Source organism: Nilaparvata lugens, chromosome Y (assembly GCF_014356525.2).
Source record: "Nilaparvata lugens isolate BPH chromosome Y, ASM1435652v1, whole genome shotgun sequence".
NCBI classification, from domain to species: Eukaryota; Metazoa; Arthropoda; class Insecta; order Hemiptera; family Delphacidae; genus Nilaparvata; species Nilaparvata lugens.
In genome coordinates, this window is record NC_052519.1 from 6,656,555 (window position 1) to 6,677,395 (window position 20,841).

The 20,841-nt window shown below is 35.2% G+C and overlaps 1 protein-coding gene across 1 annotated transcript in view; it reads right to left on the reverse strand.

Moving 5' to 3' along the window:
- The window catches only part of LOC120355123 (kinesin-like protein KIF21A), a 76,692-nt gene extending 61,201 nt beyond the window's left edge, over positions 1 to 15,491 (reverse strand). Inside the window, 2 exon segments of the mRNA XM_039443444.1 lie at positions 14,215 to 14,427; positions 15,486 to 15,491. Of these exon segments, the coding sequence (XP_039299378.1) occupies positions 14,215 to 14,427; positions 15,486 to 15,491 (219 nt within the window).
- Between the last annotated feature and the right edge of the window lie 5,350 nt (positions 15,492 to 20,841).

The following is a 20,841-nucleotide window of genomic DNA, read 5'->3' on the forward strand; positions in this document are numbered from 1 at the left end:
AGTAATCGAGTATCAGATGAATACCAATTCATTATGTCAAGTTATGGGTTTACATCTTATGTTAACGAACCGACTAGAGTAACCAACATTTCAACTTCATGTATCGATCACTTATGGTTTAGATACGTAACAACAAGGAATTCTTTCAATCCCTCCACAATTATAAAGAATTTACTAATCACTGATCATTATGCTATAGAGTTTTATTTTGAGAAAATGATTAAGAAGCGAATAAATCATTCACCCAATACTAATCACAATAAAAAGCAGAAAAAAATAAACGTTGAAATTCTTGCCAATAAATTAAATAAAATTAACTGGAAATGTGTCCTCGATCTTTCAGACGTAGATTTAGCTCTGGATAAATTTCTAGAAATTTTCAGTGAGTGTTTGGAAATAGCATGTACAGGAGAAAGTAATAAAAGGAAAATATTTACACAACCACCACATAAACCATGGCTCACTCCCTACTTGCTAAACCGAATAACAGTTAAAAATCGCTTATACAAAAAAACCACAAAACAACCATATAACGAGAACTTGCTAAATTATTATAAAAGGTACAGGGATAAACTCAAGAAAGAAATACAGGAATCCAAAAATAAATATTTTCGCGAGACTCTAAACAATTTGAGGGGAAACTCTAAGGAGACTTGGAAAGTAGTGAATACGCTATTAGGAGAAAATAACAGGAGAGAGCCAGTTAAAAAAATGAGAGCAACAAATGGAGAGACTCTCCTAAACGAGAATCTAATTGCAAATGAGCTTAATAATCACTTTATCAGTATATACAGCGCTAAGAATACAAAAAAGCTAAATATCAACGATTATAACAATTATAAAATGCTTTTTGACAAACCAATTCACCATTACCATTCAATGTTTTTCACACCAATAACTAATTTAGAGATAGAAGGAATTGTACTCTCAATGAAATCCAGAAAATCTCCAGGCTATGATAATATAAGAATTGAGCTAATTAAAAATGTAATAAAATCGATCTCTAGCACCCTTGCTCACATATATAACCTCAGTTTGGAGACTGGTGTGTATCCAAAAAAATTAAAAAATGCAATTGTAGTACCAATTTTCAAATCTGGGGATAAAGAAAATCCAAACAACTACTGACCTATCGCTCTTCTTTCAGTATTTGCGAAAATCCTAGAGAAAGTTGTCAGGATAAGATTAGTAAGCTTTCTAACCAAACACAGTTTTTTCAGCAAAAATCAATTCGGGTTTCAAAAAGGACTAAGTACAGAGGACGCCATGCTTAAATTTATCTCTGAAATATATAATGGAATAAACAATAATAAGAAATGTGCCGGCCTCTATTTGGATATCCGAAAAGCGTATGATACTGTGAATCACGATATATTGTTGGGAAAATTGCAAGACTCAGGAGTTAGAGGTGTATGTAATAATTGGTTTAAAAGCTTTCTAAGTAATAGGTCACAACAGGTAAGGATTGGGGATTCGCTAAGCGAGCTAAAACTTATAGATACAGGGGTAGGTCTGCCTCAGGGGTCCGGTCTATCAGCTGAGCTGTTCCTTGTGTATGTTAATGATCTTTGTAACGGCAACTTTGAGGGATCTGTCACAGCCTTTGCCGACGACACAGCACTGAGTTACAGTGCAGATGATAGGGGTCAGTTGGCTCAGATGATTAGTGAAGATTTGAAGAAATTGAATTTATGGCTGCAGGTGAACGCCCTAGAACTGAATGCCAGTAAATCCCACATAATTGTCCACAAGCTGAGGCCTGAAGGAAATGATTTAATGAATATATCATTTCATTCAAATGAATGTGATAGTCCAATAAACTGCACCTGTGAAAAGATTTCAGAAGCACCCCAAGTTAAATATCTAGGTATTATAATTGATTCCAAGCTCACTTGGAACCAACAAATAATTAAATTGAAGAGGGAACTTACGTGTGCATGCAGAAAATTTTACTATATAAGAAATTTATGCCCCGAATATGTCATGGAATCGCTGTACTATGCACTCGTAAACAGTAGACTACAATATGGAATAGCGGTATGGGGAGGAGCTTATTTTAATAACATTAAACCTCTTGTCACCGGGCAAAAATACATATTGAGGACCATAGACAAAAAACCAAGATTATTTAGCTCTTTGCCAATTTTCAGAAAATGGGGATTTCTACCACTAAGGTATCTGTATTTCTTCAAAGTATTGTCAATTTTCTTTTTTAGAAGTGGACAAGTGAACGTTGCTAACCGCGAATATTATCTCCGATCCGCAAGTAATTTAACTAGACCAAGACCACACAAAGAAATCTTTAAACGTTTTTATTTATTTATAGCCCCAAAAATATACAATGAAATTCCAATTAGCATAAGGCAGCAAAAAAATCCGAGAAGTTTCAAGTTTTTTCTGAAAAATTGGTTATTGGAAAAGCAGGATGTTGAAGTGTGGTTTAGAGATCTCAGATAAAAACTTAATAATATTGCAATAGAAGTATAGTTACAGATCATTTAAAGAAATCTATTCAATGTGTGAAATATTCAAATCTAAGCTTAGTAGGTATTTGTTTCTGTTTGTGATGTAAATAGATATTATTATTCAAGGTGAAACGACCCAAGTTGGAGAGTGTAGATATAAGTGATTAAGTGCCCTAAGATTGCTCTAGAATAGATAGATGGCAAGGGATACGTTAAGTTGAACTTTTTACCTTATGATGAATGGACATAAGTGGAAGAGTAATTATATTGTTTGTTTTTAAATAGAGAAGGCAAGTTTTGTTGATTCTAGTACCTAACAGTTTTCTTCGCGACAGGGATGTAGTAATTATTATTTATAGGTTCATAATTTTTCTAAATGACTAAAACTATTGGCTGGTAACTCCCATAAAGGAATCCTCGGGAGTACCTAATTTCTCTGATAAGGAAGCAATTGTATGATTATTTTGTTATATAATTTTATTGAAAATTGAAATGTTTCTTCATACTGTTATGTTATATGTTTTCATTTGAAATTGTAATTGTGATTTTTCTTTTTTACGAGAAATAAATATCAAAAATATCATATTGAAGTGATGTGTTAAGAAAATTACTGATTCAGTTGATAGTTATTTGTTGCAATGGAAGAGTTTGCTCATTAATTTGATGTATGCATCACTATTGGATTCTGCAAGAAATATTATTTCAATAACTGATATTACTCACTTTGTGTAGAGAATGTCTTGTCAATCTGATGATATCAAGTTGAGATTATGACAATAATCTGTTGATCACAAGTAGAAAATGTCTTGTCAATCTGATGATATCAAGTTGAGATTATGACAATAATCTGTTGATCACAAGTAGTTGATAATCTGAAACAAATTATAATAATGTTACTAATCATAGATTCTCATTTAACAGAAACGTATGTCTGAGAACACCTCCATGGCTCCGCTACTAGAGGAGGCAGCCGCGCGGGATGATGATGATGATGATGAGGACTTCATCACACTCATCAATAAACCATCACCAAAACCGTGGGTGCCTCTCTGCGAGCTGGCGGAGGATGTTCCACATACTATCATCTCCGCGCGGGAGGAAACGAACCATCATGGCAGATGAATTATTTTGAAAATTAATATCGCTTCTACGAAGAAAATCTCTGAGGTATACCTGCCTCAGAGATTTTCTTCAATAATTTCGCCTTGTAAAGTTGTTGAATTTAATTCGAAGTGTAAAAATTTAGGAATAGTAGTGAAGCATATAACCGCTACATGGAGCGATATTAAGATTGTTAAAATGTAACAATCTTATTCTCATAGCAAGTAGCGGTTATATGCTTCACAAGTAGTATATAATGTGAATATTGTAGTGTTTGATAATATATTGTAATATTGTTTTTAAAAAAATTGTTCTTAATTCTCACCTGTCAAAGAAGATGTAGAATAGTACACTGTTCACGCAAGAATAGATCCTCTTGTAACTGAAAACTCAATGACTGTAGAATAGTTCATGCAAGAATAGTAATGCTCTCGTATAGTCTTTGAGTGTTCAGTTTCAAGAGAAGCTATTTTATAGTTGCTGCTGCGTGCGCACGCGCATGCACCACATGCCAGTCTTGACCTTGTTGCGAGATTCTCCTCCATCTGTTTGCGCTATACACTCACTATAGATATTGCAATCTATTTTTATCAGTATGCTTACAACACTTGAATGGAGAAGTTGTGCAATGAAGATAATCGTATGGAGAGTTTTATTTGTTCTTCTCTTTATAATATGTTGTGTGAATATGCTATTACTTTTCCATATTGCTTTGAAAAAATATGATTCAATGCAGAATGATAGTAAGAGAATATTGGAATCTATACAAAATGTACAAAATAAGATTAGGGATTTGGAAACACCTCAATTGATGCAGGAATCACTGCTAGTAAGAAATCAAACATTATCTTATATCAAATCATGTGTCAATTCATCGGATGCTTCTCTCGATGTTAGTCTAAGACATTGGTATAGATTTATGATTGATGAACATTCAATTATTTGCAATTTCTACAAAACTTACAACATACTTAACAAGTGTGTTAATAAGACACATCATGATGGTAGAAAATTGTATTCCCTATTGATTAAAACATACCAACTTTGTAGTAATATATAAAGCACATAGTGAGACAATTTCTTTGTCTCTCGATTGAGGTTAAGTGTTTGATTAATTAACCTTAGTCGATGTTCAACTATTGAGTTGAAAGGTAATGAAAAATGGTATGTGGAAGAAAGTTATCTTCTAGGAAACGAGGTAAAGGAATCTTGAGTTCGGCTAGCAAAATTGTCAAAGGTATTGCGGGTACTGCGGGGGACATTACATCAACTATTATAAATAAATTAATAAACGCATCACCTGAAATTCACCTCCCGGGGGGCTACCAGTGGTGTGGCCCTGGCACCAAGGTTAATGAAATGTTAAAGAGGGGGGATCAAGGTATAAATTCATTAGATAGAGCCTGTAAGGTACATGATATAGCATACACTCGAAATAGTGATAATAAGTCGCGAGCGATTGCAGATAGAGCTCTTGCAAACACAGCATGGGAAATATTCAAGAATCCAAAATCATCTCTAAGTGAAAGAGCACTTAGTTATCTTGTAACAAACGTGATGAAAGCTAAAGCAGCGTTTGGCGGTGGATTGAGAAAGAAGAAGAAGAAGAAGAGCACAAGTGTTGGGAGAACTCATAGCAGCTCGATAAGGAAAAAAGCTATTGCTCAGTTGAAACAGCATATTGCAGTTAGAGGTTACTATTTGAAACCATACCCTCCAATCACGAGTGGTGGTCGTATTTTGATTGGGCCCAACCCCACATCCTCTTCCTCCTCACCATATGGTGTAAGTTTATTCCCAAAGAAAAAAAGAGTTAAAAAACGTAGAAAGACAAAGAAGGTGAAAAAATGAATATCGATGGTGAATTGTCCAATCACGATCTAATAAAATGGTGTAAATTATTACAAATTCCTCTACGAGGTGTATACATGATAGATACATTACCTAATAAAATTCTAAAAAATGAGAATTGTATTGTTAATTTAGACACTCAATCCGGACATGGTACACACTGGGTTGGTTATAAGAAACGAGGATCAAATGTTTACTATTTTGATCCAATTGGTAATTTACAACCACCTTATGAATTGGATAAATATTGGAAAAAAGAAACAGGTGTGAATATTTTTCACAATGTTGAGCACATGCAACCATTACATACAAATATATGTGGACACCTTATGCTCTTGTTTTTTGCGAACCAGTTGTAATCCAGCATTTGTACCGAAAACATATAAGATGGTTGTTATTACATTACAATCTAGATCAAGTGATCTCTATGAACATTCACAAGAAATTCTCGATTTGGATAAAAATGAAGAATGGGAAATTGGATTGTTTAATTTCTGTACTTACAATAGCATTGCAAATGTTATAAAAGGTAAAAATTCTACCTTCAAATATGGTGATAAATTAATTGATCTTGATACGGGTGCATATGAAGTTGATGACATTATATTAGCTTTAAAGAGTAAATTGAATAGTGGATCAGTACAGCCTTCCATGCAAATCATTTATATTTATTGAGGGGGAGGTGAAGTGTACAAAACCAGCTGCGAAGGCTGGGGATTCTCCAATAAAAGCTAAGTATATATTATCCAGTAACCTCGTTGGAAATCTCTTTGATGAAATTCGATATGAATTGGCTGGGCAACAAATTTCTAAATCAAGACTAATCGGATTAACATCAACAATAAGAGCTATACTAGTGAAAAATATGTTTGATAAGAACACATATCACTTGGCCGGGTTTGACAGAGCAGGATATACACTGAAAGATAATAAGTTTACATTCTGTGTACCTCTTAAATTAGTTTTACCATTTTTTGAAGACTTTCAAAGAATAATTTTAAACTTGAAACAAGAACTTGTATTATTAGGATCGCCAACTGATCTCAGTTGCATCGAGTCTACAGAAGCAACAAACGTTAATATAAAAATAACGAAGCTTCAATGGAGAATTCCCTATATTACTTTAGAAGATCATGTGAGGTTGAAATTTTTGAGATTGCTCGATGCTGATACACCGCTGAAGCTGAGCTTCCGTCATTGGGAGATTTCAGAATTACCAAATTTACAAAATAGCACTGTTCATTCTTGGGCAGTAAAAACCGCATCCCATCTCGACACACCAAAGTATGTTGTTTTAGCGTTTCAAACAGATCGTAAGAATAAAATTAATAAATCAATTTGGAATTTGATAGTTGTAATCTTCAAAATGCAAAGGTCTACTTGAACTCTGACTATTTTCCTTATGAAAACCTCCTTGGTAAACAAGAATTGATGTACCGTATGTTTTTGGATTTTCCCTCGGTGTACTATAACCATAGTATCAATACTGAGCTTGGAACAGAGATTGATTTTGACACATTTTGTACTAAAACACCCCTGATTGTAATTGACTGTTCACATCAATCTTCTCATTTGAAATCCTCCACAGATATTAGAATAGATTTTAAGGTATTTTTGGAATTTAAGGAAGCTGTACCTCCAAATACTTCCGCTTATTGCATTTTAATCAGTGATCGTATCATGGAGTACACTCCCCTTACTTCCATGGTGAAGGAAGTTCAGTAATTTCTCGATAGAGCACAAGCTATATAGGTATTGCATTTTTCAAATTTTACTCATTTGAGGTTTTAGCTTTGATCGGTTAACATCTAGAATGTCTTCTAATTCTGAGAAGAAAACATGCTCTATCGGGATACAGTGCGATCTTGATAAGGAAGACAGCATCTACTATGACTCAAGATGTAGTACACCTATAATGTCTTCTAATTCTGAGAAGAAAACACAATCTATTGACAAGCAGTGTGATCTTGACATGCAGTGTGATCTTGACACCGTACAAGACTTCTTCTACTATCACTCAAGATGTAGTACACCTAAACCACAGAAGGTGAATGGAGGAGGAGGAGGAGGAGTAGGAGAAGGAGGAGGAGAAAGGAGGACAAAGGAGGAGGACAAAACAGCACAAGAGGAGGAATCCTCCTGTAAAAAATTTGCAACAGTCGACATGCATTGGTTCAAGGGAACTTCTAATCAAATTATCGTGAAAGAAATCGGAATCGTAGATCAGGTAATAGCTTTGTTGTGTTACATTTCAAGTCGCCATTTGCAAAGTCGGAATTGAATGATAAATTGCGTAAGCAAGTAACATGGGCAGAGAACAATTATCACAAAATACGCTGGGAAGATGGTCATTTTATTTATACAGACGAATTATTGATATCTTATCTTGAAGGATATGATAAAATCTACACAAAAGGTACAGAGAAAGCTAAGTTTCTTAGAAGGTTACACAAAAACGTATGTTGTTTACCAGATGAAATTGAGAAACCAAATTTTAACTACTTTACAAGTTCTTGGTGTTATAATGCCTGTGAAATTCATCATCGCAATCCGCACGGTCGATGTGCGCTATTCGCGGCGGTTCATTACAATACTTTGATAATGAAAAATATGGACTCATCTCCAAATTTCATGTGCGAAAACAATAGAATGCTTAGCATGAAAAAATGTCAATTCTATTCAAATACAGAAAAGAAAAACTTTGCAAGATATGGCTTTTTCTCTAACGGACAAGAAATTCAATGTGTTTATTGTGAGCAAGCATTGAAATATCATACTGCTCGTGTATGTTGCATTGGAGGGAAGGCGCAGGAACCGTTTAATTTCTCTATATTAGTACCGACATATGTATAGTTTCTTCATTTGCTCATCATGGACCCGTGCAAGTGGATGCAAGCTGATAGTGGATTGGAAATGAGGTTAGAACAGTGTATTGATTGGTATGATGCCTGTGAAATTGCAATTAAACATTCAACTCATGAAAATAATCATTTGGTCAAACAACTAAAAGACATTTTCTCAAACACAGTGAATTTGAACGATATAAATGATTATCTATGCTATTACAGACCTCATAAACTGTCTGTTAGTAAACTAATAAAAATTAAAGAGGAAGTGATGAACAATTGTAGTGAATTGTGTAAATGAATTTCTAGTGTATACTCGATTGTTTTCATTTTCCATTGTACCTGCAATGTCTAAGTTTAATCGTTCAGTATTGCTTTGTTAGTTGAGCTGAAAAGATCTCACATGCGTTGAAGCTCAATGCTATAAGTGTGCAGATACAAGTAGTTTCTTATCACGTTTCACCTGTACATACACTCAACTGAAAAATATGGTTGATTGTTATAGCTTTTCAAAGTTCAAGAAACTATCTCGTCTCTTGATGACAATTTCATTCAATGAATTTGATCTAATTGCAAAGAATATTAAATTTTAAACGGAGATTTGTGAAAAGTCACAAAAAAAAGCGTTAGTTACCGTAAATAGCATCTACTTATATATATATATATTATATATATATATATATATATATTATATATATATATATATATATATACAGGGTGTTTCAGAAGTAGTGTCGAGAATTTTAGGGTATTGTACCTGGATGCTAGGAGACTACTAATGTCATATTTGAAGTGTCCAAAACTCAGCAGTTATCCTTATAGCTGCCATTTTGTTTTTTTCACTTAAAAATTTTTATCTCAAGAACGAAATGTTGTATTGATCTGAAATTTGGCATGAATATTTATGCTATAAAGACTCAACTATAAAAAAAAAAAAAAATTTTCGTTGAAATTTTTCAAAATGGCGGCCATTTTAAATGTTTGATGGCGAATATCTCGGAAACCGTCCATTTTACAGAAAATTTACAAGAGACAAAAAAGTTAGAAAATGTTTTCACAATTCCAATGATACCTAATTTATTAAGATTGGTCGAAGAATAACAGAGAAATTAATTTTTTTCTTACTGCATGCATGACCACTTTTCACCATTTAAAGATCAATATTAATTTTTTAATTCCAGATGTATTTAAGATGAAGCTTTGAAACTCGGTATGGCTCCATATGAGCAAACAGATGATTTTACAATGGTTTTCAGATGATAATGTTTGTCTTGTAAAAGTATTGTTGTTTCATTAAAAGTAAAGAACCAGATGTAGTGCTTCCTATTTCTTAGTCTCACGTTTCCTAGGTCTTATTTCTATCTTAAACTTCCAGTTTCAATATTTTCTTACGTTGCTTCTACACAAATTTTTAATTATTGTAATGGAATTTAGTTCGCTGGAGTACACCGATATTCACTTCATGTATGGAGCAGCTCTTGGCAATGCGACCGAAGCAAGAAGAATGTATGCAGCTGCATTTCCAAACCGCCGTCTCCCTTCCAACAAGGTGTTCACAAGAACTCACAATCGGCTGAGAGAAGTTGGTTCATTTGAACGGAACAGGGTAATTGCTGGTAGGCCTCGAGCAGTTCGAAATGTTGCTTTTGAAGAGGAAGTATTGCAGAAATTCGATTTCAATCCTAGAACGTGTACGAGAGCAGTTGCAAAGCAAATCAATTCAAGTGCTTCTTCTGTGTGGCGTGTACTAAACAAGGAAAGACTTCACCCCTTCCGCTTTCAAAAAGTTCACTCATTGGTTGAACGCGACTATGAGCCAAGAGTAAACTGTGCCCGTTGGTTTCTTCAGCAAGACATTATCCAACCAAATTTTCTAGAAAATGTGTTATTTACCGATGAGTCCAGCTTTACAAGAGAAGGAATCTTCAACTCTCGCAACAGTCACGTCTGGGCCTTAGACAATCCTCATGAGGTCAAAGTGCGTGGTTATCAGCATAGATTTTCACTGAATGTTTGGACGGGTATCTTAGGTAATCGCGTGATTGGACCATACATTCTTCCTAATCGTCTGAATTCTCCCACGTACATTACTTTTTTAAGAGACATACTACCAGAACTTTTGGAAGATGTGCCTCTTGCAAACAGATATAATATTTGGTTTCAACATGATGGTGCCCCTGCTCATTTCGGAAATGTTGTTACGGACTTTCTGAACATGACCTATCGTCAGCTGTGGATTGGGCAGGGTGGACCAGTACCGTGGCCCGCACGTTCACCTGACCTCAACCCTTTAGATTTTTTTTTCTGGGGCCATATGAAAGACCTTGTTTACAGCACGCCAGTAGAAAACGAAGAAGACCTTGTGGCAAGAGTGGTTGCTGCAGCAGGTGCCATTCAAGATGATGAAAATGCTTTTATAGCAGTTCGACGGTCCATGATTGAAAGGTGCAGACTGTGTAATCAAGTTGAAGGACAGCATTTTGAGCAATTGCTGCATTAGTATCAGTGAACCGATTTGAGTGAAATTAATATTTTTCAATGTAAAATATAATTTGGAGGAAAGTTATTCTTGTATATTTCTGTAATAAGAACGGTTTTCATGAAATTATAAAAAAAATTAATATTGATCTTTAAATGGTGAAAAGTGGTCATGCATGCAGTACGAAAAAAATTAATTTCTCTGTAATTCTTCGACCAATCTTAATAAATTAGGTATCATTGGAATTGTGAAAAAATTTGCTAACTTTTTTGTCTCGTGTAAATTTTCTGTAAAATGGACGGTTTTCGAGATATTCGCCATCAAAAATTTAAAATGGCCGCCATTTTGAAAAATTACAACGAAAAATTTTTTTTTCATTTTTTATAGTTGAGTCTTTATAGCATGAATATTCATGCCAAATTTCAGATCAATACAACATTTCGTTCTTGAGATAAAAATTTTTAAGTGAAAAAAACAAAATGGCAGCTATAAGGATAACCGCTGAGTTTTGGACACTTCAAATATGACATTTGTAGTCTCCTAGCATCCAGGTACAATACCCTAAAATTCTCGACACTACTTCTGAAACACCCTGTATATATATAAACATATATTAAGGATATGGGCAACCATATAATAATGCTCTGAAAAATCATTATCTCACGTTTAGAAAAAATCTTACCGTTAATTTGAAAAGAACTAAACTTGAATATTATAAAAATAAACTAATGGAATTTAGAGATGATCCTAGGCGGTTCTGGGGAGTGATAGGAGAGTTGGCGGGAAAAAGTATTAATAGGGATTCTTTTGTTATTAGTAGATTTCTACCAGGTATCCAGTCTGTTACAACAGCGATTTACAAGAATGAAGCTGATGAATTCAATGTTTTTTTTGCATCAGTCGGCCAAATTCTGGCTGATGCTATAGATTCTGGAGAGCCTCTTTTAGTCGATGATAGTCAATATTTGAATTGAAATCACTTTGAGTTTCAGGCTGTAACTGAAGCTGAAATTATGCATGCCATAGGTAGTCTCAGAGGTGGGTCAGCTCCAGGGTATGATAATATCTCTGCTAAGTTCCTGAAAGATAATATTGCAATTCTGATCAAGCCACTAACTCATTTAATCAATCTTAGTTTACAGTCTGGTGTGTTCCCTGAGTTCCTAAAGATGGCCAAGGTTTTTCCCCTCTTCAAATCTGGTGACCCCTTCCGATAAAAACAATTACCGTCCCATATCATTGCTAAGCGTTTTTTTCAAAAATTCTAGAAAAAATAGTGGAAGAACAGCTCATTTTCTATCTTAATAGGAATAGAATTCTATGTGACTGTCAGTATGGCTTCAGAAAAGATAAAAATATACCTGATGCTCTATTTGACATTTACAAAGCCATAACTGAAGGAATGAATGAAAATCGACGAATGATGCTTCTATTCCTTGACCTAAAAAAAGCCTTCGATTCGGTTGATAGGAACAAATTATTGAATAAATTAAACCTTATTGGAATACGAGGTACAGCGTTGGCATGGTTCAGAAGTTATCTGTCAAATCGCCTTCAGTTTGTTTCCTTGATGGATGTCAGGGGTGAAGATGTGGCGGTTGACTTTGGGGTGACTCAGGGAAGCACTTTGGGCCCAATCCTCTTTTTAATCTATATGAATAATATATCAAAAGTAAATATACATGGGAGGTTATTTTTGTTTGCAGATGATGCATTGATATTTTTGAAAGGGCCAAGCTGGGTTGAAGTTAAGGAAAATGCTCAAAATGACCTTTTTCACATAAAAACATGGCTTGATCAGAATACATTGACAATGAACACCACGAAAACGAAATTTATGCCAATATCATTGAGACCAACGACCGATTACAATTTATCAAGTTTGAAAGTTCACTGCTGTGGGGATTTTGTCAGTGTTACATGTGGGTGTTCTTGTATTGGAATGTTCACTTCCTACAAGTATTTGGGCGTTTTTTTCGACCATAGGATGAGGTGGTCTGCTCACATTGAATACATAAAAAAAGACTTAGAAAATATATATATGCATTTAGAATGATGAGCGATGTACTGGATAAGAGAGAGATTAGAATGGCATACTTTGCATATGTCCAGTCCCTTTTGGAGTTTGGTATAGTTGCATGGGGTGGTGCTTGCAAGACGGTACTTCAGCCACTCTTTATTGTCCAGAAAGCCATTTTGAAAGTAGCTCTAAAAAATCCTCGTTTCTCAACTAACATTCTCTTTGAAGAGAGTGAGGTCCTGACTGTAAGACAGCTCTTCATTGAAAACATTTTAATACATTTATTCTCCAACATGAACATTCTTGGGCCCATTACACATATGCATCAAACGCGGTATGCTGTTAACACTGGTATTACAGCTATACCCCTCCAGAGATCCCTTACACAAACCAATTCCTTCTATATTTCACATGTTCTGTACCGTAACTTGGCTCGTCACTTCCCACACCACATAGTATTTCAGGACGTCTCAAAATCCTTATTTAAATTGAAATTGAAGGAATTTTTAATACAGCTGGGAGTGGACAATTCAGAAAACATCATCACAACAAATTATACCTACCTCAAGTTAAATTCGCTGGTGGTGACAACCTGACTACTGTTCTTTGAATCTGTATGCATCATTACAGTAATTAACCTTTTTATTATTTTTTTGAGCTATCCAATAATCCTCTGTACGTAATAATAATATTAAATAGGATTCTGAATGCAGCAAAATTAGTGTTTCCTTTCTTTCTAACAAACTTATAATATGCAACTCTGGTTTGCGCACAGGCATTTTTTGCCCATGCAGACCATTTTCTAAAGATTTACTTGGCTTACTGTATTCATGAGGTTGATTTTATTCTTTGTTGTTGTTTTATATTGATAATGAGTACATAAGATTATTACTTTGTATGTGAAGTGCATTTTTTTGAAATAAATATCTTTTGTCTGTCAAAAAAAAAATTATATATATATATATATATATATATATATAACATTGAGTTGAATCCATAACGAAATAACATCCAAGTTAAAATAAAACTCGCGATTTTTTGGGAACGACTCCAACCATAAAAACACACACTGAGATTTATTTGGTTCAATTACTGTAAAACTCGATAACCATTTCATTGAATAACAATATCATTTTATAATATTATCCTTCTCTCTACTGCTACTCGCAAAGTTGGGAAGTGCTAGTTTCAAGAGAAATTGAAGACTAAAGGCAGTTAACTAATACCTACATTTATAAAAAGTTTTTAAAAATTAAAATATTAAAATAGAAAATGATGGGAACAATTTATCAAATCACATGATCTGAATGACTAAAACAATCATTGAGTCGTTAATTTATTGTAAATCACCAATCGTAAATCATGATTGATTATGATTATTGATTATCTATGATTTATGATTATTTTACAATTATAATTGTTTGTTAGCAATATTGGCGAGTTTGATAGTACCTTTGCGATGCGCTGCTGTCGTATGTGCAGCGTGAATATGGCGTGGCTGCGTGAGGACTGGGAGTTCATGTGGGTGGAGGCGGTGGTGCGTGACAGGGCGCCCTGGCGTAGGCACGCCAACGCCTCCTTGGCCGAGTGCACCGTGCAAGACGTGATGCCTGTCACGTAGATCGAGTGCGACGAGTCCTCGTGGATCCTGATGCCTGTCTTACCCTAAACAATCATCATCATTACTTCAATTAGTATTAGTTACAGAAACACTTCACATTAAATCACTGGAATATAGGGTAGACCACGGGAAACGGACAGTATTGAATCGCGCAGTACTTGGCGGCTGGTGGAGAGGGAAACGCGCCATCAACGGCACTCGAGTCCCCAGCAGCTGCAATTCAGTCGCTATTATTCCGCTGATAGAGCTTCATAACTCATTAACACCGTCCATTATTCATTCTCTTCGAAAATGTGTAACATTTCATCAGAAAACGTACAACATTGTTACTGACGTATATGGTGGGCCACGGGTAAACGGACGGTTCTGATCAAGTAGTACTTGGCGGCTGGTGGAGAAGGAAACGCTCTGTCAAAGTCCCTCGATTCCCCACCACCTCCCATTTAGTCGATATTATGCCGCTGTAGTCGAAAGATCAACACACGTTTGCATATGACTACACACATTTTTAAAAAGTGGCGAATCAGTATTTGAAACTTTTCAAATCAACTTTCAGAGCCCAATAACGACAGTCCTGTTTATTAAAAATCTCATTCCGATGAAAATAAGCTTCATCACTCATGCTTGCGTATACACACTGTCAATTCTTCGAAAATGTGTATGTTTCATCACAAAACGTACTACATTGTTGATAGTCCACTGGCTTCAAATTTTGGGTACTGATTCACTACTTTTTATGAATGTGTCATATGTAAAAACGTGATGATCTTTCGACCACCGCGGCATAATAGTGACTAAATGGCAGGTGGTGGGGAGTCGAGTGACCTTGACGGCGAGTTTCCCCATCCTCCAGCCACCAAGTACTGCGCGATTCAAAAAAGTCCGTTTTCCGTGGTCCACCTTGTAAAATACTTGAGAGACTAAAGGAAGTCATGTTTTTTTTTAAATGAAGGGAATGGTTTTTTCTCGAGGTTTATACAAGCATGGTACAATAAATTATTAAAACAACTATTACCTACGCATAGGATGATTCATTGGTGACGAATTGATGGTTGAATTTGCAACGAGCTATCGGGATGAAATATGTGAGTTTTCCACTGACCGTCATTAGCGATTTTTGGAGGTATCACAACAATTTGATTGTGATTTCACTGAAAATCGCTAATTTCGACAACACCTGTGGCTCTGAATGAGAACCTGAACTCTACATAAATCAAAAAGAACTTCATTTCGAAGTGAAAAGTGTAAATTTAAAGTATTATGCAAACTATAACCTTAGTGACCCAATGTTTCTTATTAGGGGACTTTGGACTACATACGGCGAGGTGGAACTACTCTTAGGTCTCCCCACAATTTGAAAGCCATGCGCTAATAATAATCTACATAAAACAGATCGGCTAGGTCTTAATCTAATAGGATCTTGAGTGTTTGAGACTGGTGGACAATATACAGTTCCAGTTGAATTTGAAATCTGACACCAGAGCCAGTCAGCTAACTCGATATTTATTTATTGTAACTCTATAATTGTAATTATATTTTATCAGATTCGATGAGCATAGGCTTGTGCATGGGTGAAGGTACAAATAATGAGATATGAATGAGTAAATTTTAATTCATGTGAATCCACAACCAATGGTGTTTTTTTTTGTTTTGTTTTTTTTAATTAGTGAAACTGGCCTGAAAAACTGGTGTCATTAAATGTGTGCGATCACATACTGTTGTGACTGCAGGAAAACCATCTGATTAAATATTGCCTACTGTATAAGAAAGCAGTAGGATTATTTCTCAATTGAAAATCGAGTTCCTACAATAATTAAAACGTATTGTCAATTAGAACATATAAATAAAATCGACTGAGAAAATAATAGAATAAGGCTTATGTTGTATTATTGCTTATGTTTTGCTATTATGTTTTACATTAGTAGCTATGAATTGGGAGAACTGAGAAGCTTTTTTGCGCAATAAACCCCCCTCCCCCCTCCCCCACCCCCCTGAGTTTACGCAAATTCCCCCTCCCCCTCTCCTTCTCCCTCTCCCTCTCCTTCTCCTTCTCCCTCTCCCTCTCCCCCTCCCTCTCCTTCTCCTCCTCCCTCTCCCTCTCCCTCTCCTTATCTTATCTCCCCTCTCCCAGTGAGGACGAGGGGGTTGAAAAGAGAGAGAGTGATCTCTCCCCTTCCCCTTGCCAAGGTGAGGGAAAAAAAATTTCCCTTTTTGGAGGAAAAATTCCCTCTCTCTCTATAGTGACAGATTAAAGTGAATCCATATTTCTACATCTAATGCTATACTGACAGATTGAAGTGAATGCTAAATGAGGGAAAAAATTCTCTACTGTCAAATTAAAGTGAATCCATATTTCTACATCTTTATACTGACAGATTAAAGTGAATCCATATTTCTACATCTAATGCTATACTGTCAAATTAAAGTGAATGCTAGATGAGGGAAAAAATAATTTCCCTTTGAGGGAAAAATTCTCTACTGTCAAATTAAAGTGAATCTGTTACATCTTTATACTGAGTGAATCTGTTACATCTCTATACTGTAAAATTATAAAGTGATTGCAAATTAATACAATTGGTTTGCTTTCCACCCGACAGTTAAGAAAAATTTCACAAATTCATATTGAAATTTTCTATGTGCTGTACAAACCGCAGGCATTACTTTTTTGGTAAATGTGTTCTCCGAGAATATCTATAGTAAATTTAGTATGAACAAGCATTCCAAAAATGGCTATAGATATCCTCAGACCTATATCACTTGGGGTATCAGCTCTATTGATGTCTTAACAGAGAGAGGTCAATGATCTAAGTTGATCTTTTACATTTTTTATCTGCAATGTCATACAAGCATTTCCAAAGTTCATCGGAATTTGTAACAATAGTTGAGAAATCATTTGCACTACAATAATGTAGATGACCTGTATCTAGTATATCGAGCAGTTCGAAAATCTCAGATAAAATTGGAAAATGTACATTTTCTGTTTTTGTTAACGCTAGATCAACATCATCGCCTTGGAATCCTGTTGAAAATTTGATATTTTTTGCAATAGAATCAAATTCATTGAATGAAATTGACATCAAGAGGCGAGTTAATTTTTTGAATTTTGCAAAGCTAAAACACTGCATGACCTAGATCAAGCTATGAACTATAATTGATAAGGTAGGAATGTGCACTTAGCTGTAACAGTTGTGTCTGAGGGGGGTGTATCTCTTGATAAGGTAGGAATGTGCACTTAGCTGTAACAGTTGTGTCTGAGGGAGGCGTATCTCGCGTCCTCACTCAATCAAGTCTACACTGATACTAAACCAAAATGTTCGAGGAAATATCTGAATTGAAAATTTGTTTACAACATTTCACTACAACAATACATCATAACTTCATCTTCAATTTCAATTAATTTATCTATAGACAAATTGTGTGGACGGTAATAGCACAAATAGTCTTTTATATCGTTCAAATTAACTGTGCTTAGAAAAATGTCTTTCAATTGTTTCGCCAAACTATAATTTTCAGGAGTTGATTTCCTAATTGCATTTTCACACTCATCATACCAGTCTATGCAGTTTTTTAACCTCACTTCCAATTCGTTGTCAGCAGCTAACCACTTTGTCGGATCCATAGTTGTCGAGCGAATGGAGTAAACTATGTGTAGGCGGGCACTATTATAGAGTAATTAGACGGTCTTTCTTCATTAATAATTGTAGACAGACAACACGTGCGAGCTTTATGCAATCTCAGTGCATGCAAGCAATAAACACACTGTAATTCCTTTCCGTTGTAGAAGAATCCATAACATGCAAAGTTTCTTTTCTGCGCATTCATATACATCGGTGCCAATTTCATACTTTGCATTCGATTGTTTTCGCACAAGAAATTATTTGTTTGATACATATTTTTAAACAGCAAAGAATTATAATGTTGGGCAGAGAATAAAGCACACCTTCCATCGGGTCTATACTTATGTATCTTACATGCATCATAACACCACAAAGTGGTGAAAAAGCTGAAATCAGGCTTGACAAAGTCCTCCGGTATGCATTGTACGTTAGAATGCAATCTTCTCAAAAACTTTGCTTTCTCAGTTCCTTTTGTGAGAATTTTCTCATAACCTGCAAGGTAATCACGTATTAATGAGTCACTGTATTCTAAATCTCCATCTTCCGATTTTATTTTATGATAGTTACGTTCCAGCCATGTTACATCGTTATACAATTTTGCGCTCAATCTTTGCAAATGGTGATTTGAAATGGAATACAGCATAATTATTGCACTCGTCAACGATAGCAAGTTCTTTCACAATAATTTGATTACAAGTTTGTTTAAACCAGTGAAGATCAACCGTAGCAATTTTCGTAGGTGTCTGCTTGTCGTCCACACCTTTCTGTTCCTCTTCATGTTTCTGTTCCTCCACCTCTGGTGCCCCCTCCTCCTCCTCCTCTCCCGACTTCTGGATTGGTGTACTGCTTATCCTTTGTTCATAATAGAAACTTGTTGATTCAATATCGTAAAGTACTGACGACTGAGTTTGAGCTTTGTCCAAAATATCAGAATCAAGATCACACTGGATACCAATAGAGCGAGTTTGTGGCTTGTCCAAAATATCAGAACACAAAGAATAGGACATGATTCCTGTTAAAACTGATAATGGCTTACATTTGGCGCAGTACACACCTTATATATAATATTGCATGCAGTGATGCACTCTATCAACAAATTACTGAACTTCTTTCACCATGCTCGTGAGAGGCGTGTACTCCATCACATGATCGCTAATTAAAACGCAATACGCGGAAGTATTTGCAGGTACTGCACTATTAAATTCCATTTCAATACGAACATCTGTCGATGATTTCAAATGACTTGGTTGGTGTGAACAATCTACAACAATCAGCGGTGTTGATTCACAAAACGTTTTAAAATCGATTTCTGTTCCAAGTTTGCTATTGATTGGATGATTATAATACGAGGGTGCGAAATCCAGGAACATCCAGTATAAAACTTCCTTCTTACCTAGCAGATTTTCGTATGGATAATACTCACTATTCAAATATACTTTAACATTGTAAATATTACAGCTGTCAAAATTAGATATTGATTTTTTAATTTTATTCTTTCGATCAGTTTGAAATGCAATTATAATATATTTTGGAGTATCAAAATTCGATGTCGTGCGTACTGACCAAGAATGAACAAGTGAATTTTGGAAATTTGGTAATTCACAAATTTCCCAATGGCGGAAACTTAATTTCAGTGGAGTGTCGGCATCGAGCAGTCTCAAAAATTTCAATCGCACATGATCTTCTAAAGTAATGTAGGGCATCCGCCATTGGAGCTTAGTAATTTTTACACTAACCTCTGTACCAGTTGCAGACTCGATGCAATTGAGGTCTGAGGGCGACCTCAATAATACAAGCTCTTGTTTCAAGTTTAAAATTATTCTTTGAAAATCTTCAAAAAATGGAAGGATTAATTTCAACGGCACACAGAAAGTGAATTTATTATCTGTTAGCTCATATCCTGCTCTGTCAAAACCAGCTGAATGATATGTGTTTTTATCAGATGCGTTCTTCACAAGAATAGCTTTAATTGTAGAAGTTAAACCAATTAATCTTGATTTGGAAATTGTTGACCTGCTAATTCGTATCGTATTTCATCAAAAAGGTTGCCCACTATGTTACTGCTTAATTTATAGTCTGCCGGTCACCAGCCGGTTGAGTTGCCTCCCCTGCTACTGTAATCGCAGGCGCTGCCGGTTTTGTGCAGCTAACCGTTCCCTCAATCAATATAAATGATTTGCAAGGTAAAGTGTACACATCCAATGAATTTATTCCCATCCGAGCTTCATCAGAGTTTTTTATTTCTTGTCCCGAATAAACTGTATGAGTATGAAATTGGAATTTGGTTATGTCATTATAAAACTGAAGCTCTGTCTCCACATCCAGAATATCACTAATTGCTGCGCCTGACATTTCGCCAATCAACTATGAAACCTAATTTTTCCAATATTCTCGCACTTTTAGCCGATAACGCCCTATTGCTTTTAGTAGATGTTGACGCTATCGCGTTCCTTTCTCTAATGACTTGATTGGTCTTATTCGAACGCAGATTAAAAACAAGATATCCCATTACTTTTGTAATTGTATCTCCGTGGAAATCAATAAACGATCCGTTCTGGTCTGTCACCTTTACATTAATAGTTTGAATTCGACGTGTATTCAAAGGTACATAAGTAGATGATATGATGAAAGAGCTAGAGCACTTTGGTGTGGCTAATATGCTTTTTTTCAAAGCATTAAAATTAAATCATTTTACTAATTTCGATAAAATTCATACATTCTAAGAGAAAATATCATTTTTCAATGAATTATTCATAAATAACTCAAAATTTCATAATCAAAAATAAGTCAAAAAAATCACTGTTAAGTATCAGAAAAATTTTTGGTGTGATTATTTTTCAA